Below are 18,019 nucleotides of genomic sequence, written 5' to 3'. Positions count from 1 at the left end.
GGTCCCGCCGGGTCGCCGCGACTCGCGGTGGCAGAGTGCAGAGCTCGCTGGGGCTGCCGTGATGACAAATGGCAGCCAGTGCATATTTTACTACAGCCATTTACAATGCATGATGCCGGGGCCAGGCTACAACAAAAATGATTGTGCAGCAACATCATTGAGAAGGGAGCTCATGCAAAATATGCACTGATTCACTTTGGCAGGTTTTTCATTTTGGAATATTTTTTCACCAAAAATAGATGAAGCAAACAAATAAAAAAAGCCTCATGTTGTGATATCTGGCATGGTTCGAACTCTGACGTTTTATGCAACTTTAGAGGTATTGAAAAATTTTGGAGGGTTTTAGGATTTTTATATCTTGCTACATGTTTAGAATTCAAACGTTTATTGTCATTGCAAACTAATTAGAATTTTAGCATTTTAGCCATTCTCATTAGGCTTTTGAAAGAGTACTTGATTACATTGGATGGATGATGTGTAATCCTTATTGGTCTGCCTTTCCGTACTCAACTTGCACTTTTAATACAGTCTAGTATACCAACTGTTAGCATGTTAGTATTTTATTCAATCTCATTAATTTTTTGAGACTACCTGACTACTATGTGTCATCCTTTTGGTCTACCTTTTTGTACTCAAAGCGCTGTATTGCTACTTTCTAGTGTAGCAATTGTTTGCATGTTAGCATTCTATCCGTGATCTTACCCTTGTTGCTATCTTGCCATATGTTAGCATTATATTCTGTCTTGTGAGCTTTTTTTTAACGAGTACTAGTGGTGCTGTTTCTAATATTTTGGTTACTTTATGGGTTAAATCATTACAAACTGCTCACTTCTTGCCGAGTCTGCAACTAGTCTCACCCCCTGACATCTGGATTTTGGCCTGTTTTATTGCCACTCCATTCTACTCTCTACTCTTCTGCTCAGAGAGGGGGCTATGGCGATGAGCGACGTGAGTCTTTTACTGTGAGGATTCTGCATTGACCAGGTCCTCAGGAGAACCTCTTCACTTCATCTACCTTATTCCATTTAATGGACTCTCATGCTGTTTAAACTAACATTGTACCACATCATATCATGTGATGAATTGTTGCCCACTCAACATCCATTGGAGCCTAATCAATCTAGAAGGGGAATCTCTAAATACAAGGTATGATCCTCTTTTCAAGGTTTCTTCTGTTCCGCCCCCCTCCCCAAATGGCTTTTCTCTGAGTTTTTCCCTGCCGGAATGCAGGTCTAGACCGGGGGATGTTGATGATCCTTGTGAACTGTGGGCCTGTGAAGCCATTTGAGACTCTTTTGTAATTAAGGGCTATTGAAATAAACTTGACATTTCTACACTACTTAATCAACACCTCTCTGACAGTGGCAATTAAAAAAAATAATTTAAAAATAAGACCATTATTACCACAAAGTCTGAATTTGCGAATTGAATCACATTGGATGACGAGAGTACACATTCAGTGTTTACACCCACCCTATGTAAACTGTAAAGTATTGTGTGCAATATATAGCTTGAGTCCCGGTGGTGGCCATTAGGGGGCGGTCGTCAGTCAGCCAGGCTGCACGCACGCACACTACACGTGCTCTCCGCACCTCAAATATGTAATAATAATAATAAAAAAAAATAACCATATAAATATGCAATATCACGAATTACAGTATACATTATGTATGTAGTGTTTTAAAAGGTTCGATGTGATATTAGGGAATGGTGCGTCTTGTTTAATTGTTAATCAGACTTGTTAATTGGTAGTTGAATTGATTTGAAATGTGATATAAAAGTTTTAAACAAATGGTTGGTTGCAAGTGTTAAATGCCGAGAATTGCACGCAGAGGGCGGAGGCACCTCTCTCTTTCTCCTTTCTCTCACTTGCTCTCTCTCTTTCCGCGAGTGTGCGTGGATGCGCGAGCAGCAAGCCAGGCGGCAGCCGCTCTGATCAGTACGGCCGCGCGCAGACGCGTGAAGGGAAGGGACATCCCCCCCACTTCAAAAACCCTTTCGCGACTCCAGGATTAGAAGCTGCACGTCTATCGAGTTTGTGTCTTTTGCGCGGGGAGAGCTGTGATATTTTTTTTAATTGTTTTATTTGATTTTTCCACATTAAATTTTATTTCATTTGCGTGTTTTTTTTTAAATTTATTTCCCGTGGACTGACAGAGGAGTTGTTCTCGTGGACATGGGGAGAAGTGGACTAGTAGGACGCGGGCGGGGCATGTGCGCTACGCCGGGCGCCCTCCTCTTCCTCCTGGGGTTCGTCCACGCAGGATTCGGCCAAGGTAAGCGCGGTGGTCGTAAACGTGTCAGGGCGTGTTGAGGCGCGCAAAAATATAACAATTTGTACGTTTTATTTATTGAAAAAAAATTATCACAAGGTAAAACGTGTTAAAACCGCTAAACTTGCACTACAGAAGTTACAGAAGTAGAAGTATGTGACTTGACCACGTCGGTCCAAGAAATAGACTGGTCCCAAGTCACTGACACTTCAAGATGTCAACTTTTGAGAAGTAAATAAATAAATAATTGACGCTATCTATCTATCTTATCGATCTAGCTATCTCAGGATTCCCATGCTATTTCCGACAGCAGGGGTGATCAAAAAGTGGTCTTCGCTGAGAGACAGAAAAAAAATAAATGCCTCCCTTGACGCCTCTATTTTTTTTTTCCCCCGGTCACACAAAAAAAATGGTAGTTACTGTTAAGCTAGGTGTTGTTCTAACACGCAGACATTAAAGAGTTAACGACTGAGGCCATTTGAACTCAGTTGCTGACCAAAACAGCAGCACCAAGATTCAGGCATGGTCAAAAAGACTTTTAATTTCAAGACACAAACACCTCCCTCAAAAAATGATTTTTAATCCTGTTATAATTATCTCATTTTATAGAAGCCATCATTCACATGTGCATGGCCATTAAAAACAATTTCCTTATATAGGAAAGACAGGCCATTTCATAATTTAGCATCACCCATCGATCCAGTATATGTGCTTCCAATTTAGTAACAGTTGGACAAAATCTGTAGTTGAAGTTCACGTTTGAAGACCACTAGAAATTGCTAAATTGACTCAAAAATTTAAAAACAAAAACCTCTCAAAGTAAAATGTGTTCAGTGTGTTTTCGGACATCGGGCTGTGAGACTTTTTTTGTTATTGTACTCATGATAGACATGCCTACTTAATTTCTTGCTTTTCGGTGATAGTGGTTTCTGGAGCTGAATTTTCAAACCATTTCATCCATCCATCCATTTTCTGAGCCGCTTCTGCTCGCAAGGGTCGCGGGCGTGCTGTAGCCTATCCCAGCTATCATCGGGCAGGAGACGGGGTACACCCTGAACTGGTTGCCAGCCAATTGCAGGGCACACATAAACAAACAACCATTCGCACTCACATTCACACTTAGGGGCAATTTAGAGACTTCAATCAACCTACCGTGCATGTTTTTGGGATGTGGGAGGAAACCAGAGTGCCCAGAGAAAACCCACGCAGGCACGGGGAGAACATGCCAACCCCACACAGGCGGGGCCGGGGATTGAACCCCAGTCCTCAGAACTGTGAGGCAGACGCTCTAACCAGTCACCCACCGTGCTGCCAAAACCATTTCAGCGGTGCCAAATTGACCGTAAGGTGGAAAACCGAAAACCAATTACATTAAAATGGTAGATTTTCTGTGTTTTTTTGGCCATAGGTACTTGAGACTTTGTTGTGCCTACCAAATTTCTTGTTACTGAGTAAAAGTGGCTTCGGGGGCTGAATTTTCAAATAATTTCTAAGCGTGCCAAATTGACCCTATAGTGAAAAACTAAAAAACAATCAAACCAAAACGACAGTCTTCCCATACGTTTTTTTGGGCATGGATCCTTGCTACTTTTTGTGGTTGTATGGAAGTGGCTTCAGGGGTTGAATTTTGGAATCATTTCATGGCTGCCAAATTGATCCTTAAATGCAAAACTTTCTGTGTCTTTTTGGGCATGTTTTTTTTTTTAATTATAGACTTTTGTGGGTCTACTCATGATGGACATGGCTACTAAATGTCAGGTTGCAAGCTGAGACTTTATGATGCCCACCATTGGGTTTGATGTGGGACAAGGAAGCAGTGAGACATCTTTGTTTTTGTTTCCCTTGTAAACAACTTTTGTGTGTCCACTCAGTCCATTAGTCATACTGTATTGGTTAAGTAGACACACGCGCACGCACAAACAAACAACCACACCAACAGTGGAGAAAGAGGGGTGAGTGTGTTGCTGTATCCTCCTGTGTGCGACACCACTGCAAACATTCATTGTGTACGTGTGCTGCCATGCAAGCCATCTTCCAGTGGTTAACTTCTTTTTACGAAACATGGAGAATTGTACAATGTTGTTGTTGTAGTGACTTTCGGCTTGTCCCATCAGGTCACTCTCATGATTTGTTAGGCACAGTTTTTATGCTTTTTTATGCTTTTTTTTTTTTTTTTTTTTTTTTCTTAAATCCGGGTTTGGGACCAGCAGTGGCTGATTATTGGGGCACTGGCCAGGAATCAAATCTGTCCCGTCTGTGAGAAAGGCAGCAGCATGTAAAGCATGTATATAGAGTTAAACTCAAGTCTCAGATTTTTTTTTCCCCCCCATCAAAATCCGATTTATGATTTTAATCGATTTTCCCCCCTTCGCTTATTGAAAAAGCAAATGACAATGACTTTACTCAAAACAAGTTTTGCTTTTGTTTTTTCTTTTCGGATTTGCTTTATTTCTCCTGATACCAAATAAGCCTTGAATCAGCAATTTGTATTTATTATTCTTTACAGATAATATGAAAATGAGTGCTTCCTCTTGGGAAAATGTCCCTGTTATCAAAACATATATGTTAACACAGCCCTTGCTAAATGAGCATTTTAAATGTTCAACAATTGAACATCATAAAAGGAGCCGTTAAGTGGTTATTACATTGGCCTCACAGTTCTGAGGTTGGCGGTTTGATTCTGGATACTGCGGCTTCCTCTGACATTCCGAAAACATGCATGTTGGTTCATTGAGGACTCTAAATTGTCCATTGATGTGAATGCTTGTTTGTCTATATTTGCCTTGTGATTGGCCAGCGACCAGTCTAGGGTGTACCCCACCTCTCGCCCAGGGTCACCTGGGACAGTCTCCAGCAGACTGGTCACCCAAATGAGGATAAGTGGTCTTGAAAATGAATGAATGGATTTGACTAAATCACGCTTGAATAGTATGTTCAACTTCCACTAGCTTCTTTCCACCCCCAGTTTTTTTTTTTACCATCCTCTCAGCTTGGAACCATTTTTGGCACCTGTTTAAATGAACAATTTTTTAAGCTGAGATTTTACTGAAACAATTTGAATGGAGCGTCGAGGTGAGTGTGAAAAGTCTCCTTGTTTTACTCGCGAGCTGAATGGTCGCAGACACGTTCTGTCATTCAGCTGCCGGAGAGGAGGGAAGGGGAAGGAGGGGGGATGGTGCTGGTGGTGGTGGTGGTTGGTGTGGGTGGGGGTATATGGGGTTGTGGAACATTGGAGGTTCTGTTGCTTCCCTGGCCATTCCTTGGCTTCTGGTTACATGACATTCATATTTCCATAGACACACATGTACACAAACACACACACACACACACACACTTGTTGAGATTAGCTTTAGTTCAAAATGGCGTCGTGAACTGTTTGAGTTGTGTGTTGAACTTGTGCGCGTGTGTGGGCGGGTGGCTGTCACCATATATGTGTGAACCTGATGTGTAAGGATGCTGCACTGTGATCCTATGTGGCCTACACTTGTGTGTGTGTGTGTTTTGTATACGTGCGAGCCAACATGTTCTGTACGTGGGAGTTCGTGCGATTTTTAGATGTGTGTCAACTTGGCTTTGTGGCAAAGATCACATGGTGTTTCTTTCTTTGTGTGTGTGTGTGTGTGTGTGTGTGTGCTTGTGCACACACTTGGCATGACGATATTGCCAGAGCTGCCGTCTCCTGCTGTCCCCCATTATGCTGCGATCCCGTCCCATGGTGCACCACCACAGCCATTCAGGGTCACAGCTGCGGGGGTATCGCAAGAACCCAAACAGGCCCAATCGGATTGAGCCGATTGGCTGTCGTGGTGCATTTCTGAATGCAGAATGACAAGCATTCATAGTAATGCTTTTGGTCATGTATCATTGTGTGTGTGACAGAATAACGTGATTGGCAAATTACAACATGGTGGGTATTTTTAAGACGTTTTTAAGGCCATTTTTCTTGCTATTTGATTTGTGTATTTTTTAACTCGTGGTGTAGTGTATTTTTTACATTCTATGGTATTTGTTTTTTAGCAACATTTTTTATAAGGCGCTATTTAAAATCACTGTGTATTTGTTATTAGTAAAGTTTAACAAGCACTTAAATGTTTGTATTTTTTGCAATTAATTAAAATATACCAGGCAAGAATACAAACATTTACGGAATTTCTGAAGTTTTCACAATTTTTTTGAATTTATAGAATTTTTTGAAAACTGAAAATGAAATTTACGTAAATGTAACACATTTTGCATTTCAGGAAATGTATGATTTTTCTAAACAAAAGTCCTAAATTACACAAGACTTAACATTTATGTAAAGAAACAAAACTCATACACAAAATAAATCTAATTTGAAAACTTACTACATTTATGGGACAATTTTTTTTCTGTCCAGACAGAAAAAATTCTGACTTCAAACTCATCAAGGTATTCAACATTTTCAAATTTTAATGAAAATTTACAAAAACTCGAATTTGTTCACAACCTTTAATAAAGAATTACAAAAATGTACGAAAATGTACAAATTTTATGGACATTTTCTAAATTGCTGAATGTTTACTACATTTACAACACACTTTTTCTCGGTCCAAACATAGAAAATATATCAAACATCAAATCACATTTAGGTAGTTGGGTATTATATTTTTCAAATTTGAATAAACATTTATGAAATTTTTTAAAACTTTTATGAAATGTCACTTTGAATTTGAAATTGACATTTCCTAAATTTACAAAATGTCCTCCATTTATTTATACATTTCAAAAACAGCGAAAATTGAGCAACATTTTCAAGAATTTACAACATTTCTTAAAGTTCTAAAAAAAAAACAAAAAAAAAAACAACAACAACTAAATGTGGGACATTTCAAGTTTACTGCACTATTTTCTGACTCCAAACACAGTTACTCTGTTACATAAAGCACATTTTCAGTGTTTGTGAATCGTTGTGATGAATTAACCATCCTTCCCCTCCTCCATTTATTTATTGCCTGGGAATTACACATTTTCTGAGGGAATTTTAATTTCCAACTTTTTGTACAAGAGCCAGATGGAGGGAGGAGGGGGAGGCCAGGTGGGGTGGGTGCATGGAGGAGGAAGGGGAAGCTCTCTCTGGGTGGTTTGTAGCGGCTTTGATCACTCCACTTGGACTCGACAACCACAGACACGCATACAAGCACGCACGCACTCACACACATAGCAAGAGACGCTGACACAATGCTGCGTTCTATGCGCGTGGATGTCCATACTTAGCACGTGAAAGGAAGTCTTTGACTGCGCCTGGCCTTGTTTTGTAATGACCGAGCCTCCCGCCGCTTGCGATGGCACATTTGGCTCACCTCTTCTTCATCTTCTTCATCGTCATCTTCTTCCATGCCCATGCTTACTCATCCAAACTGAGAACCTTTAAGGTCTCGGCCGTGATCAGACATGCTTTTTTTCTTCCCACCCACTGTCTCTTCTTTGCGCTTGCAGAAAAGTATTTTTTACTGACCTTTCTTAGCCTCCCTCTGCTCCTCTTCGCCTGCGGCCTTGTGCTCTCTCCCATTCACTCATTACATTTTATGATGGACTGTTAAAAATGACCTCCCGCACACCGGTGCATTTTTTTTCTGTCTTTTTTATTTATTTTAACTTATACATCAAGTTACAGTTTTGCTTGCTTCAAGAAGCTACAAGTGGTTAATTTTTTCTGAGGGTTTTTGTCAGGATGCTGAGACTCCGCTCACTGGCGGAACGGAATAATCCAAAAATGGATTACATTTTTTGGGAGCCTGAAACTCCGACAACAAACATAACTGAAAATATTTTCTGGATTTTTTTTGGGGGTGGCCAAATTTATAAAAATGAAAACAACAACAACAACCTAAACAACAGAAGCATGTTGTCGGAAAAAAAAAAAAAAAAGTCGTTTGGCCGTTTTTTTTATTTTTTATTTTTTTTTACCCGTGATACGTGCTCTGTACGTCAGCCTCACAGTTCTGAGGACCCGGGTTCAATCCCCGGCCCCGCCTGTGTGGAGTTTGCATGTTCTCCCCGTGGCTGCGTGGGTTTTCTCCGGGCACTCCGGTTTCCTCCCACATCCCAAAAAACATGCCTGAATTGGAGACTCTAAATTGCCCGTAGGCATGACTGTGAGTGCAAATGGTTGTTTGTTCCTATGTGCCCTGCGATTGGCTGGCAACCAGTTCAGGGTGTACCCCGCCTCCTGCCCGATGACAGCTGGGATAGGCTCCAGCACGCCCGCGACCCTAGTGAGGAGAAGCGGCTCAGAAAATGGATGGATGGATGGACGTGCTCTGTACGGTGGCAGTAAACTCAACTAACGTCACTCCCAGTTGAAGTTAACTGTCAAACTAAACATAAAACAAAGACAATTACATGTGGATTTAAGACAACCACATACATTAGCTTAGGCTTTTATCTGGTTGCTTGTACGATATATGGTTTAGCCTCATAGGTTCAAATCAAATCAGTGCTTCATATCTTTACCATAATTTCCTTTGAACTTCTTCAGGAAGCACTGCATGAATCCAATTACGATCAATTAAGCACATCTTTGAAAAGCTTTGATAACCGCACCGCCACACATATACACCCGCAATACATGCTACTTATTTTGTTTATATATGCGGGGATGTTTACAGGAGATATAGCAACAAGCTTGTTTAAGAAGAAGAAGAGATGCTCAGTGTGCCTTCCTTCCTGCCGTTTCCCACTATCAGTACTAATTCCTTCTAGAGTTTCCTGTATGGCTCTGGAATTATGAATTTTTCATGGCCCGTGAAACCCGAGGCCTCATTTGGGGCTCTCGTTTCCAGCCTTTTTGTCTTTTACCCAGAGTGTGTGCGTGTGTGTGTTTTTGTGTGTGGTAAGAGCAGTTTTAGAGAATGCAACTCCCACTCAATATTCAGATATGTATTGGTTGGTTGAAAAGAAAACATAAAGAAAAATGTAGTTTTGGTTGTTTTTTTTTTTTTCTTTTCCAGTGTGTCAGAGCCTGAGAACCTGAGAACGAAACGGGGCTCACAGTGTATGTTTTTGAAATTACAGCTGTAAAAATGTAACAAAGTCACCTCAATCGCTGTCAAGAAAAGATTAATCTACATTCAATTGCACACATTTTTAGAGCTGGGTGATAGGAAATTGTCTTTTAAAGTCTGTTCGCAACTGTTTTGACCTAATGTCGTAAATAAGCTGTGATAAGGACAATGACATTGTCTGGTCCTCTTGTCACCGGACACTGCAAATGGATGCTAATCAGGCCACGGTCTACAGAATTTAACTCAGCAACATGAAATTTGTTAAGCCTCTCTATGAGTAAACCCACAAAAAAAGTCTCAAGAACCGTTCCTAAAGAGACACAGGAAGTCTGCCACTTTGATCATTTGTTGTTTTTACACTTTAGGGTTCCACTCAGCTGCATTAAACTGAGTAGGAATGTTTATCATGCGTAGAACTACAAAGAAAACGTCTCAAGAACCCGTGCCAGAAAAGTCATTGGAAGTTTTCCATTTTGATGTGATTTTGGGGGGTTTTCACATGAGGCTTATTTTGGTGCACATGAAATTATTAGAAAATTCGGCAACGAAGCCAGTTTCACTCAGCCACAGTACGTTGAATTTGGTAGACATTTTTATCATGAGTAGAACTACAAAAAAGTCTCAAGAACACATGTCAAAAAAGACATGCCATTGTGGTTTGATTGTTTTTTTTTACTGTAATGTCAATTTGGCACTCCTGGAAATCTATCCCTCCATTTTCTTCACCGCTTATCCTCACGAGGGTCGCGGGCGTGCTGGAGCCTATCCCAGCTATCTTCGGGCGGGAGGTGGGGCACACCCTGAACTGGTCGCCAGCCAATCGCAGGGCATGTACTGTATAAACAAACAACCATTCGCACTCACATTCACAACTACGGGCAATTTAGAGTCTTCAATCAACCTACCATGCATGTTTTTGGGATGTGGGGGGAAACCGGAGTGCCCGGAGAAAACTTACGCAGGCACAGGGAGAACATGGAAACTCTACACAGGGAGGCTGGGATTTGAACCCCGGTCCTCAGAACTGTGAGGCAAATGTGCTAACCCCACTCCTAGAAATGATTTGGAAATTCAGCACCTGAAGCCTCTTTGACTTAGCACCCAAAAGTTTGGCAGGCGTTTCTATCATGAGTATAACCACAAAAAAGTCTCAAGGACCAATGGCCAAAAACAGAGAGGAAGATGGTCATTTTGGTTTGATTGGATTTTGGTTTTTCAATTTATTGTCAACATTTCTAGGGGCTCCTTAAAGATAGATTCCTCCTTGAGATTTTTATGATTGCTACCAAATTGGAACTGCATACTAAACGGATGGCTGATGCTTAATTATGAGACATTTGAGTTTTTCGTTAGTGCTTGTGGGCGGAGCGTGGCGTTTGTCAAAGTTTGTCTTTTTATCTTTGTCTTCGGCAACTCTCTCCCTCCCACTCTTGCATCTCTCTGCCATTGGATTGACTCAGTTTAATTAGCATGGAGACCAAACAGTGGACATATTGTGCTCCTGACGGGAGTCCCACGAGCAGAAGGTTGTGTGCGTGTGCGTGTGTGTATTGCATGGAAACGAATCACTCAATTGTGGGGATGCAGGGGTGTGTGTGTTTTGCACATGCGAACACACACTGATGAGTCAAATGGGGTTAGGGGAAATGGAAGCAATAGACAGGTAAAGAAATGGAGTGTCAAAACACACGCACACATGCACACATGCACAGTGTGCCAGCTGCTCTGCATTGAAAACTCACCTCGTATATATCTCTTTGTTTCATCTCTTCCCTTCACGGTCTATATCTTCTTTTACTCGATACCGTAAAACCTCTAATAAATAGGCCCGGCATTTTTATTTGCCTCCAAAATGAGCGGTGGATTCTCGCTTTACTAGAGGTGACACTTTCCCCATGGGTGGGGAAAAAACAACAACAACAAACCAATGCTAAATCCCAACCTGTCCCGTCCTTTCCCCGACTCGTCCTCAGATGCCAGGCCTGGAATCATGCCAAAGTAGCAATATGTTTAGTTTTTTTTAAGCATGTGGTAAAGATACAAATGTGTGTATTGTCTATATTTCTGTACTCCGTAAACAAACGGAGTGCAGCTCTGCCTCTGTATTTGTTTGGCACTGTGTCCATGCGCCATGTAGTGTATGAACTGCTCGCCAGCACATGGGATCAAGTCCCATGTTCAGCTAGACAAAAAATAGGATGTAATATGTATGTAATTCTTGATCTTTGGGGGATTTTGATGAGTGCATATCACAGACACCTGGGAACTGTTTGAAATTGTGAAGCACTGACTGACATTAACAACCAAAATTCTAGTACTTTTTCCATGAATTATTAATTTATTCCAATTTATACTTTCTCCATTTTGTAGTGTTTCTCTTGGATGCACCGCTTCCAGTATGTGTATTTAGATTTTTAATTTATTATTATTATTTTTTTTTTGGTCCAATCATTTTTCAGCGTCTGTCTGCTACCATGTCAGTGTAATCTGCCCAGGCCCAACATAATCAGTAGTGCTGGCCGATGTAATTTAAACTATATCAGCAATGGACTGTTTTTCTCACCAATCAGGTATCAAATTTACCTCACAGGGCCAGCTAGCTAGCACACAATAATGTCAGCATTTTTCCCTCTGCTGATTGGTTGGTCAGAGCAAAGCTGTTCCACTAGCAATGCATATCTGTAGCAATCTTCACACACTAATATAATTAACAATTAGTATCTGGTGAGCATGATGGTTTTTTTTTTGGTATTTGTCATATTAGATGAATATTGATTGCAATATGCAGTGCAGACCTGTCTCCCATTGAAAATGCGTGGTCCGCGTAAGTCGGATTTCACCGTTAGTCGAAATACTGTTATGGGTATTGTCCCATGTGATTGTGACAGCAAGCTCAGTGTGTGTGGGCGTGTGCGTCAATGTGCGAGTGAGACGGGACTGCGCAGGCGTCGTCCGGCGGGACTGCGAAGGAGGAAGGAGTGCGCGCAGGTGCGAGTGTGTACAGTGGCAAGTGTAGTGACGGCGACCGGGGAAGAGTAGCAATTAGGTCGAGTGCGTCGTAACTCGAGGACTTCCTGTAGTGTCCTCAGTTCCCAAACGTTTATTGAATGTTGTAAAAGAAAAGGTGATGTAACACAGTGGTAAACATGAACCTGTCCCAGCTTTTTTGGAACGTGTTGCAGCCATAAAATTCCAAGTTAATGATTATTTGCCAAAAACAATCAAGTTTATCAGTTTGAACATGAAATATCTTGTCTTTGTAGTGTATTCAATTAAATATAGGTCGAACATGATTTGCAAATCATTGTATTCTGTTCTTATTTGTGTTGAACACAACGTCCCAACTTCATTGGAATTGGGGTTGTATAACTGATGGTTTCTATGATTGCCATGTGATAGTTTTGTCCCCACTGAAGGCCCAGCTACCAAATGCACGGCTCCAAATTACATCGCTAAAGGCAACACATTTCCAGAAATGGCGTATACCAACGTTGACCGATGTCGACAATCTTGTAGTCATTTCTGTTGTAAAGACAGTGATACAGGATATGCGTCACTTGAAAATACACTACTTGAAAATAGAGAATTACTACAGGCAATGGAATTGGATGTTCCAGGCTGCAGTGTGAACCCAGGCTGTTTGGTTTGGGTCCGAGCACTTCCCGCTGACACGTACGGTCTGGCAGATGGCTACTGGATGTTTTTTTGGCAGAGGTGATGTTTGTGTGTCACAGCATGAGGGTCTTTATTTGTTTCATCATGAATATGTAATCAAGCTGCCCATTGATAAATGAAGGCGTGACGTGAGGGGATTGAAACGGGGTCCCCGAACGGCTGGGACCCCGCTTCCCGGAGAAAAAAAAAAGTGGCGAGATTTCTCCGTTGCATGAGGGCAGTGGGACGTGCTGTACAAGTCCGTTCTGGTTGTGACTCCGGAGAAAAGGATTGGGAGGTTTTTTTTTTCGCATAACAGCAACTGGCAATCCAGTGGTCCATCTGAAGGAGTATGCAAAAAAAAAAAAAACCCCTGAAACCATAATTACGATAATCACCACTTTTACCTTGGAGGCGCTTACGTCTGCACAAACACACAAAGAAGGGTGTGTGTATGTGTGTGTCTTGAAAAAGGAGATTGTAGTCATATAGGATGTCAAAAAAAAGATGGATCTACTTTGCTTTTTGGTGGACGCTTCTTTGACATGATGTCATCATCTCACAATATTTTTCCCAGAATGTCTACATACAGTGATTCATTCACTGAGTATGAAACAAATGTTTTTGGGGGGGATGTTCACATGTAATTAAAAGGGACATATTATGTAAAAGTGATATTTTAATGTTGATATCTATTTGTATTTATCTTTTGTGAGCTGAAAATTAGCTGTTCAGATTTTGGCACGTTATGTTTTTTCTCCACAGCTTACCCTCCAGATAAGCAAAATTCCACTGATTAGCTGTAGTAAGACGTTCAATGGGGAAAATTGATGTGACGTATGAGTAAATCGAGCTACAAGCTTGGTCATGGAACGACTGTATGTCCCCTTCATAATCTTGCCTCTCAAGTGAAGAAAGGCTTTCTGATGGCTGGACCCTGGCACGAATTAATTCCATTTCCAATCATTCCTATGAGACAATTGGTTCCAAATCGGAGGTTGTTCAACTTTAGTGGTTAATTATATGAAAAGCTAATACACTTAGGAATGGTTTCATTAGTAAACAGTTCATTTCTACCGAGTCCCTCAAGAACCCAATGTTGCGAGTGTTAAACCCGTTATAATGAAACAAATTAAATGAAAACCCATGACCTCAAAAATACTCCAAATTCCGTCGCGTTATCAGTGTAGCTTCAGGTTACAATTTTCAAAGTGAGCGACGCATAAACACACTGTGATGAATTCAAACGCCATTGCCCACCATTCTTCTTCCTCGCCATTTGGATGCCTCAAATCTATTTCCTGTCTGCGTGTGAGGCGTTGTGATTAATTAGGAGGCCTGCAGCCGCCTCCGAGCTGGCTCCCGCGCTTCCTGTCCTGCTAAGCTTCGCTTTTACTGATCACCTTCTTCTCCTTCAGAACAAAAGATTTCCTTTAAGAGGATTTTTATTTTTAGGTTGGTTTAGTGTTTTGTTTTAAAAGCAAGAAGTGATCCTCACCTCTCGGCCTCCATGCCTCCACAGTGCTCCTCTGTGGGGAGCAGTAAAAAAATGTGTGCATGGATAATTTCGGGCAAATAACAATGCCATACACGCACAAAATGTGCCTCCTCAGCAACGCGCTGCCCATATTCATTAGCGACTTTAGAATGCTGTTGAAATGAATCAAAGCAAAGTGCTTACATGTGGTCTTGTCACCCGCTGAGGAAAATATACTGCTCCCTGAGTGGCTGCCCGCACCGGTGGGAGCTAATATTCTACAACGTGTGTGTGTGTGTGTAGGCGTGCGTGCGTGCGCGCGCACTACAAAGTGTGTCTTTGTACCAAGCTAGATAAGCTCAAACAGTGTTTTTTTTTTTTTTTTTTTTTGACAGAAAGTCTGGTACGTTTGGCTAGTGTGAGTACAGTGTACAGTTAACCCTTGTTAAATCGTGGTTCATTGTTTGTGTCCGTGCTTTATCGCCGGTTTTTAAATGATTATTATTTTAAAAATAGGTTTTTATTGCAGTATACAGGCTAGTCCAAATTTAGTTTTCTGTGTAGTACCACGTTGTGCCGCAACATGCCAGGCAGCATTAAGGTCTACTGGAAGAGATGCAGCATAAGAAGAAGAGGACAGCCCTTCCGTGTAACACAGTAGCACGTTTTGTAGTTTTGATAGTTGTTGTTCCCACAGAGTTGAGAGAATATATGCCTGTGAGTATTGGATGCTCTGTATGCATTTGCTGCACCGTGTATTAAAGTCAAGTTTTTTGAAGGGTTATAATTACTGAAACATCTACGCTAATATCCATTACCCTGCCTATTGCGTTTTGCATTATATGTTAACATTAAGCTAGTAGACTATCGGCAGTAATTTAAACGTATCAAAACCCACTTAAACTGATTAAAACACACTTTTGAGCAAGTAGGGGTGGGCGATATGGGCAAATATAAATGTCTCTATATTTTTTTTATATTTCATGATAACGATAATTTGGCGATATAAAAAAATGGTGAAAATCTATACTTGCTTTCCGGAATATTTATTGATAGACACAGCATTTCAGACCAACAGCTGTTGTTGTTGTTTTTTTTTAAAGTGCCTCATACAAAACATTGCACAATAATATTGTATGGCAATATTTACCAATGAATTACTTCAAGTTATGTCTAGGCTGTATACAGGAGAATATGCCAAATCAGATTTGCGCAATAATATTTCAGTTTAGCTTTTGTTAAACAAAAACATTTTTACAAATGTCCAAAAATTAAGATGACTTGAAAATGTAACTCTAATTGAATATTTTAAACCAAATAGACAAGTTTGTCACTACAGCAGACACTGGGATACAAATTTGGCTAGAACACTGCAGAAAGTTTTAGTTAATGGCGTTCTTTAAGTCTCTCCAACATTAACTTTTTTGTCATGTACTGTAGTACGCGTTTGCTAAATGATTCGGCGAGGGTTTTCTGAGTGTGTTTTGCAGATTTTCTCATCAAAGTTTTACAACCTTTCCACATGACTACGTGTTTCTTATGAAGAGTGAAATGGAAAAAAGATCAAGCTTTACAGGCACACGTACACACACTCGTAATTTTGAAACGATGATTTGTGAAACGATTATTATTATTATTATTTTTATTCCCGGTGACAGGTTTAGCAGCTGATATTGGTAATACAGTAAGTAGTGTTCTGTAAGTAAAGCGGTGGATGATCGGTGACAGGAAAGTGAAATACAGTATTTACTTACAAACCACTGTGGCATGAGTAGGGCTATGCTAGCTCGCTCCTCCATTAGCCTCACCAACAGTCGGGATGACTTTGACGGCGCACGTTTTCTTTGTAAATGTTATCCAAAATGAAAAAATCATCCAGTGAATATACGTACGATCGAAACAGCACGGTCAATTCTCTTCGATTTGCTTTTAAACTGGGGAGTCATCACGTACATCGGTGGTCTGTGTCCCTTTCCTGTTGGCCAACAACAAACTATAGGCTACATGCAATCCATTGAGGTTTGTTGTTTCATTTTACCCACTTGTTAGACTGATAAACTCCTGTAAAGGTTACTCGGCCCACTAGTTTGAAAGCAAGAGTCTATTTTGCTTGCCATTGAGTCACGTGACTGAATCATGTCCGCTGATTCGGCGAATGAGGACTTTATGCACTTCCTCGTTTCTCTCCTCCTCCTATGCCGTCCGTGCACCCGTTTGGTTGTTTTCTTTTAAAGACGGTATGAATACTCGATAATGTAAAATTGCACATCGTTAAAGCAACGTTCATGATTATATCGAAGATGATATATATCGCCCACCCCTATGAGTAAGATAATGTTTGAAATATATATATTTTTATGCTTTTGCCAAATGTGGTGTAAATTTTTGATCTGCAGACATCTTTTGGACCCGCTGCTGGCCAGGTCACTTGTGATGTTACTCTGACCCACCATCATGGCTCATATTTTCCATTGCTTCTAAACCTAATTTCATGAGTTTGATCAACTAAAATTACCTCTTTACTGGGCTATATTTATTCCTTCCTGTCTATTTTAACAACATATGGAGTGTTTCTTCATTCTCGACTCTTAAATATTATTATTATTATTATTTTCTTAATGCATGTTTGAGTCCCACATATCACCTGACTGCCATCTGCATATTCAGGCTCTTGACCATTATTTAGTAAACTAGGGCCCTTGGCCTTCTATAAGTTCATCTGTTCATTGTTATTCTATGCTGTCTGTTTCTTTGTTTAGCAAGCTTCCCAATGATACCAGCCTTTTGAAAATGGAAGTAGAAATAGAATAGTTATGAAAGTTTGAAACAGTTTGAAAGTTTCAACAAAAAAGGTCACACTCACACAAATCTCAGCCCATATTGAATTTGTATTAAGACATTGGTGAATTGTCACTGATTTCACTGCCTCCCGACCCGCACAGAGACAAAGAGTCAATACCTGACAAGAGAAATCATATTTCATTCTGTTCATTCCGCTTTTAACAAATGCACCCATGGTGAGACCCATGCGCAGTGAATTCTCATGTCCTCCAATCTCTTTGGAGCCGAGAGACGAGGAAAACCACATGGCGATATATCGAGGCAGGGAAAATTAGGGTTGCGGTTAATTTTAGTACATGCCACGGGTCACATACAAATGGATGGTGGACCGTACACGGCCCGTGGGCCATAGTTTGACTGGTTTATACAGTATAGACTCTCTATATCACATATTCATGAGAACCACCACTGTGCAATAGAATTTAACAGTACGACCAGAAATAATCCAGTTCGAAAACATTTTTGGAACATGCAATTTACTTGTTATGATTAACAAGTATTCGTGATAACCACCACTACACACAATCAAATTAAACAACGTTAAAAAATGAAGTGATGGAACACAAAGTTAGTCCATCATGTCACAAAGTGTATTTATTTTCACTCGGTGTACGTCTCGGCTTAATGATGCGTTCTGTCCGCGTGATGGATTAAACGTGTGTGCAATGTGAACTTTATCAATGTCGGTTCCCTGCAGGGAGGTCGCTTTAATATGAAGGGGAAAGAGAAAGGACGTTGTGTGAATAACG

General features: G+C 40.7%; 1 protein-coding gene across 4 annotated transcripts in view; it reads left to right on the top strand.

The window, feature by feature from the left end:
• Nucleotides 1-1,893: 1,893 nt before the first annotated feature.
• The window catches only part of LOC133474948 (netrin receptor UNC5C-like), a 298,998-nt gene continuing 282,872 nt past the window's right edge, over nt 1,894-18,019 (top strand). For all 4 annotated transcript variants that reach the window (XM_061767144.1, XM_061767142.1, XM_061767143.1 and 1 more), the window contains exon 1: nt 1,894-2,276. In XM_061767144.1, coding sequence (XP_061623128.1) covers nt 2,177-2,276 — 100 coding nt within the window. In that variant the 5' untranslated portion in view covers nt 1,894-2,176. The remainder of the gene's footprint in view (nt 2,277-18,019) is intronic.

Source organism: Phyllopteryx taeniolatus, chromosome 3, assembly GCF_024500385.1.
Source record: "Phyllopteryx taeniolatus isolate TA_2022b chromosome 3, UOR_Ptae_1.2, whole genome shotgun sequence".
Classification (NCBI taxonomy): Eukaryota; Metazoa; Chordata; class Actinopteri; order Syngnathiformes; family Syngnathidae; genus Phyllopteryx; species Phyllopteryx taeniolatus.
The sequence above is the reverse complement of the archived record's forward strand: the minus strand, read 5'-3'. Positions and strand labels throughout refer to the sequence as shown.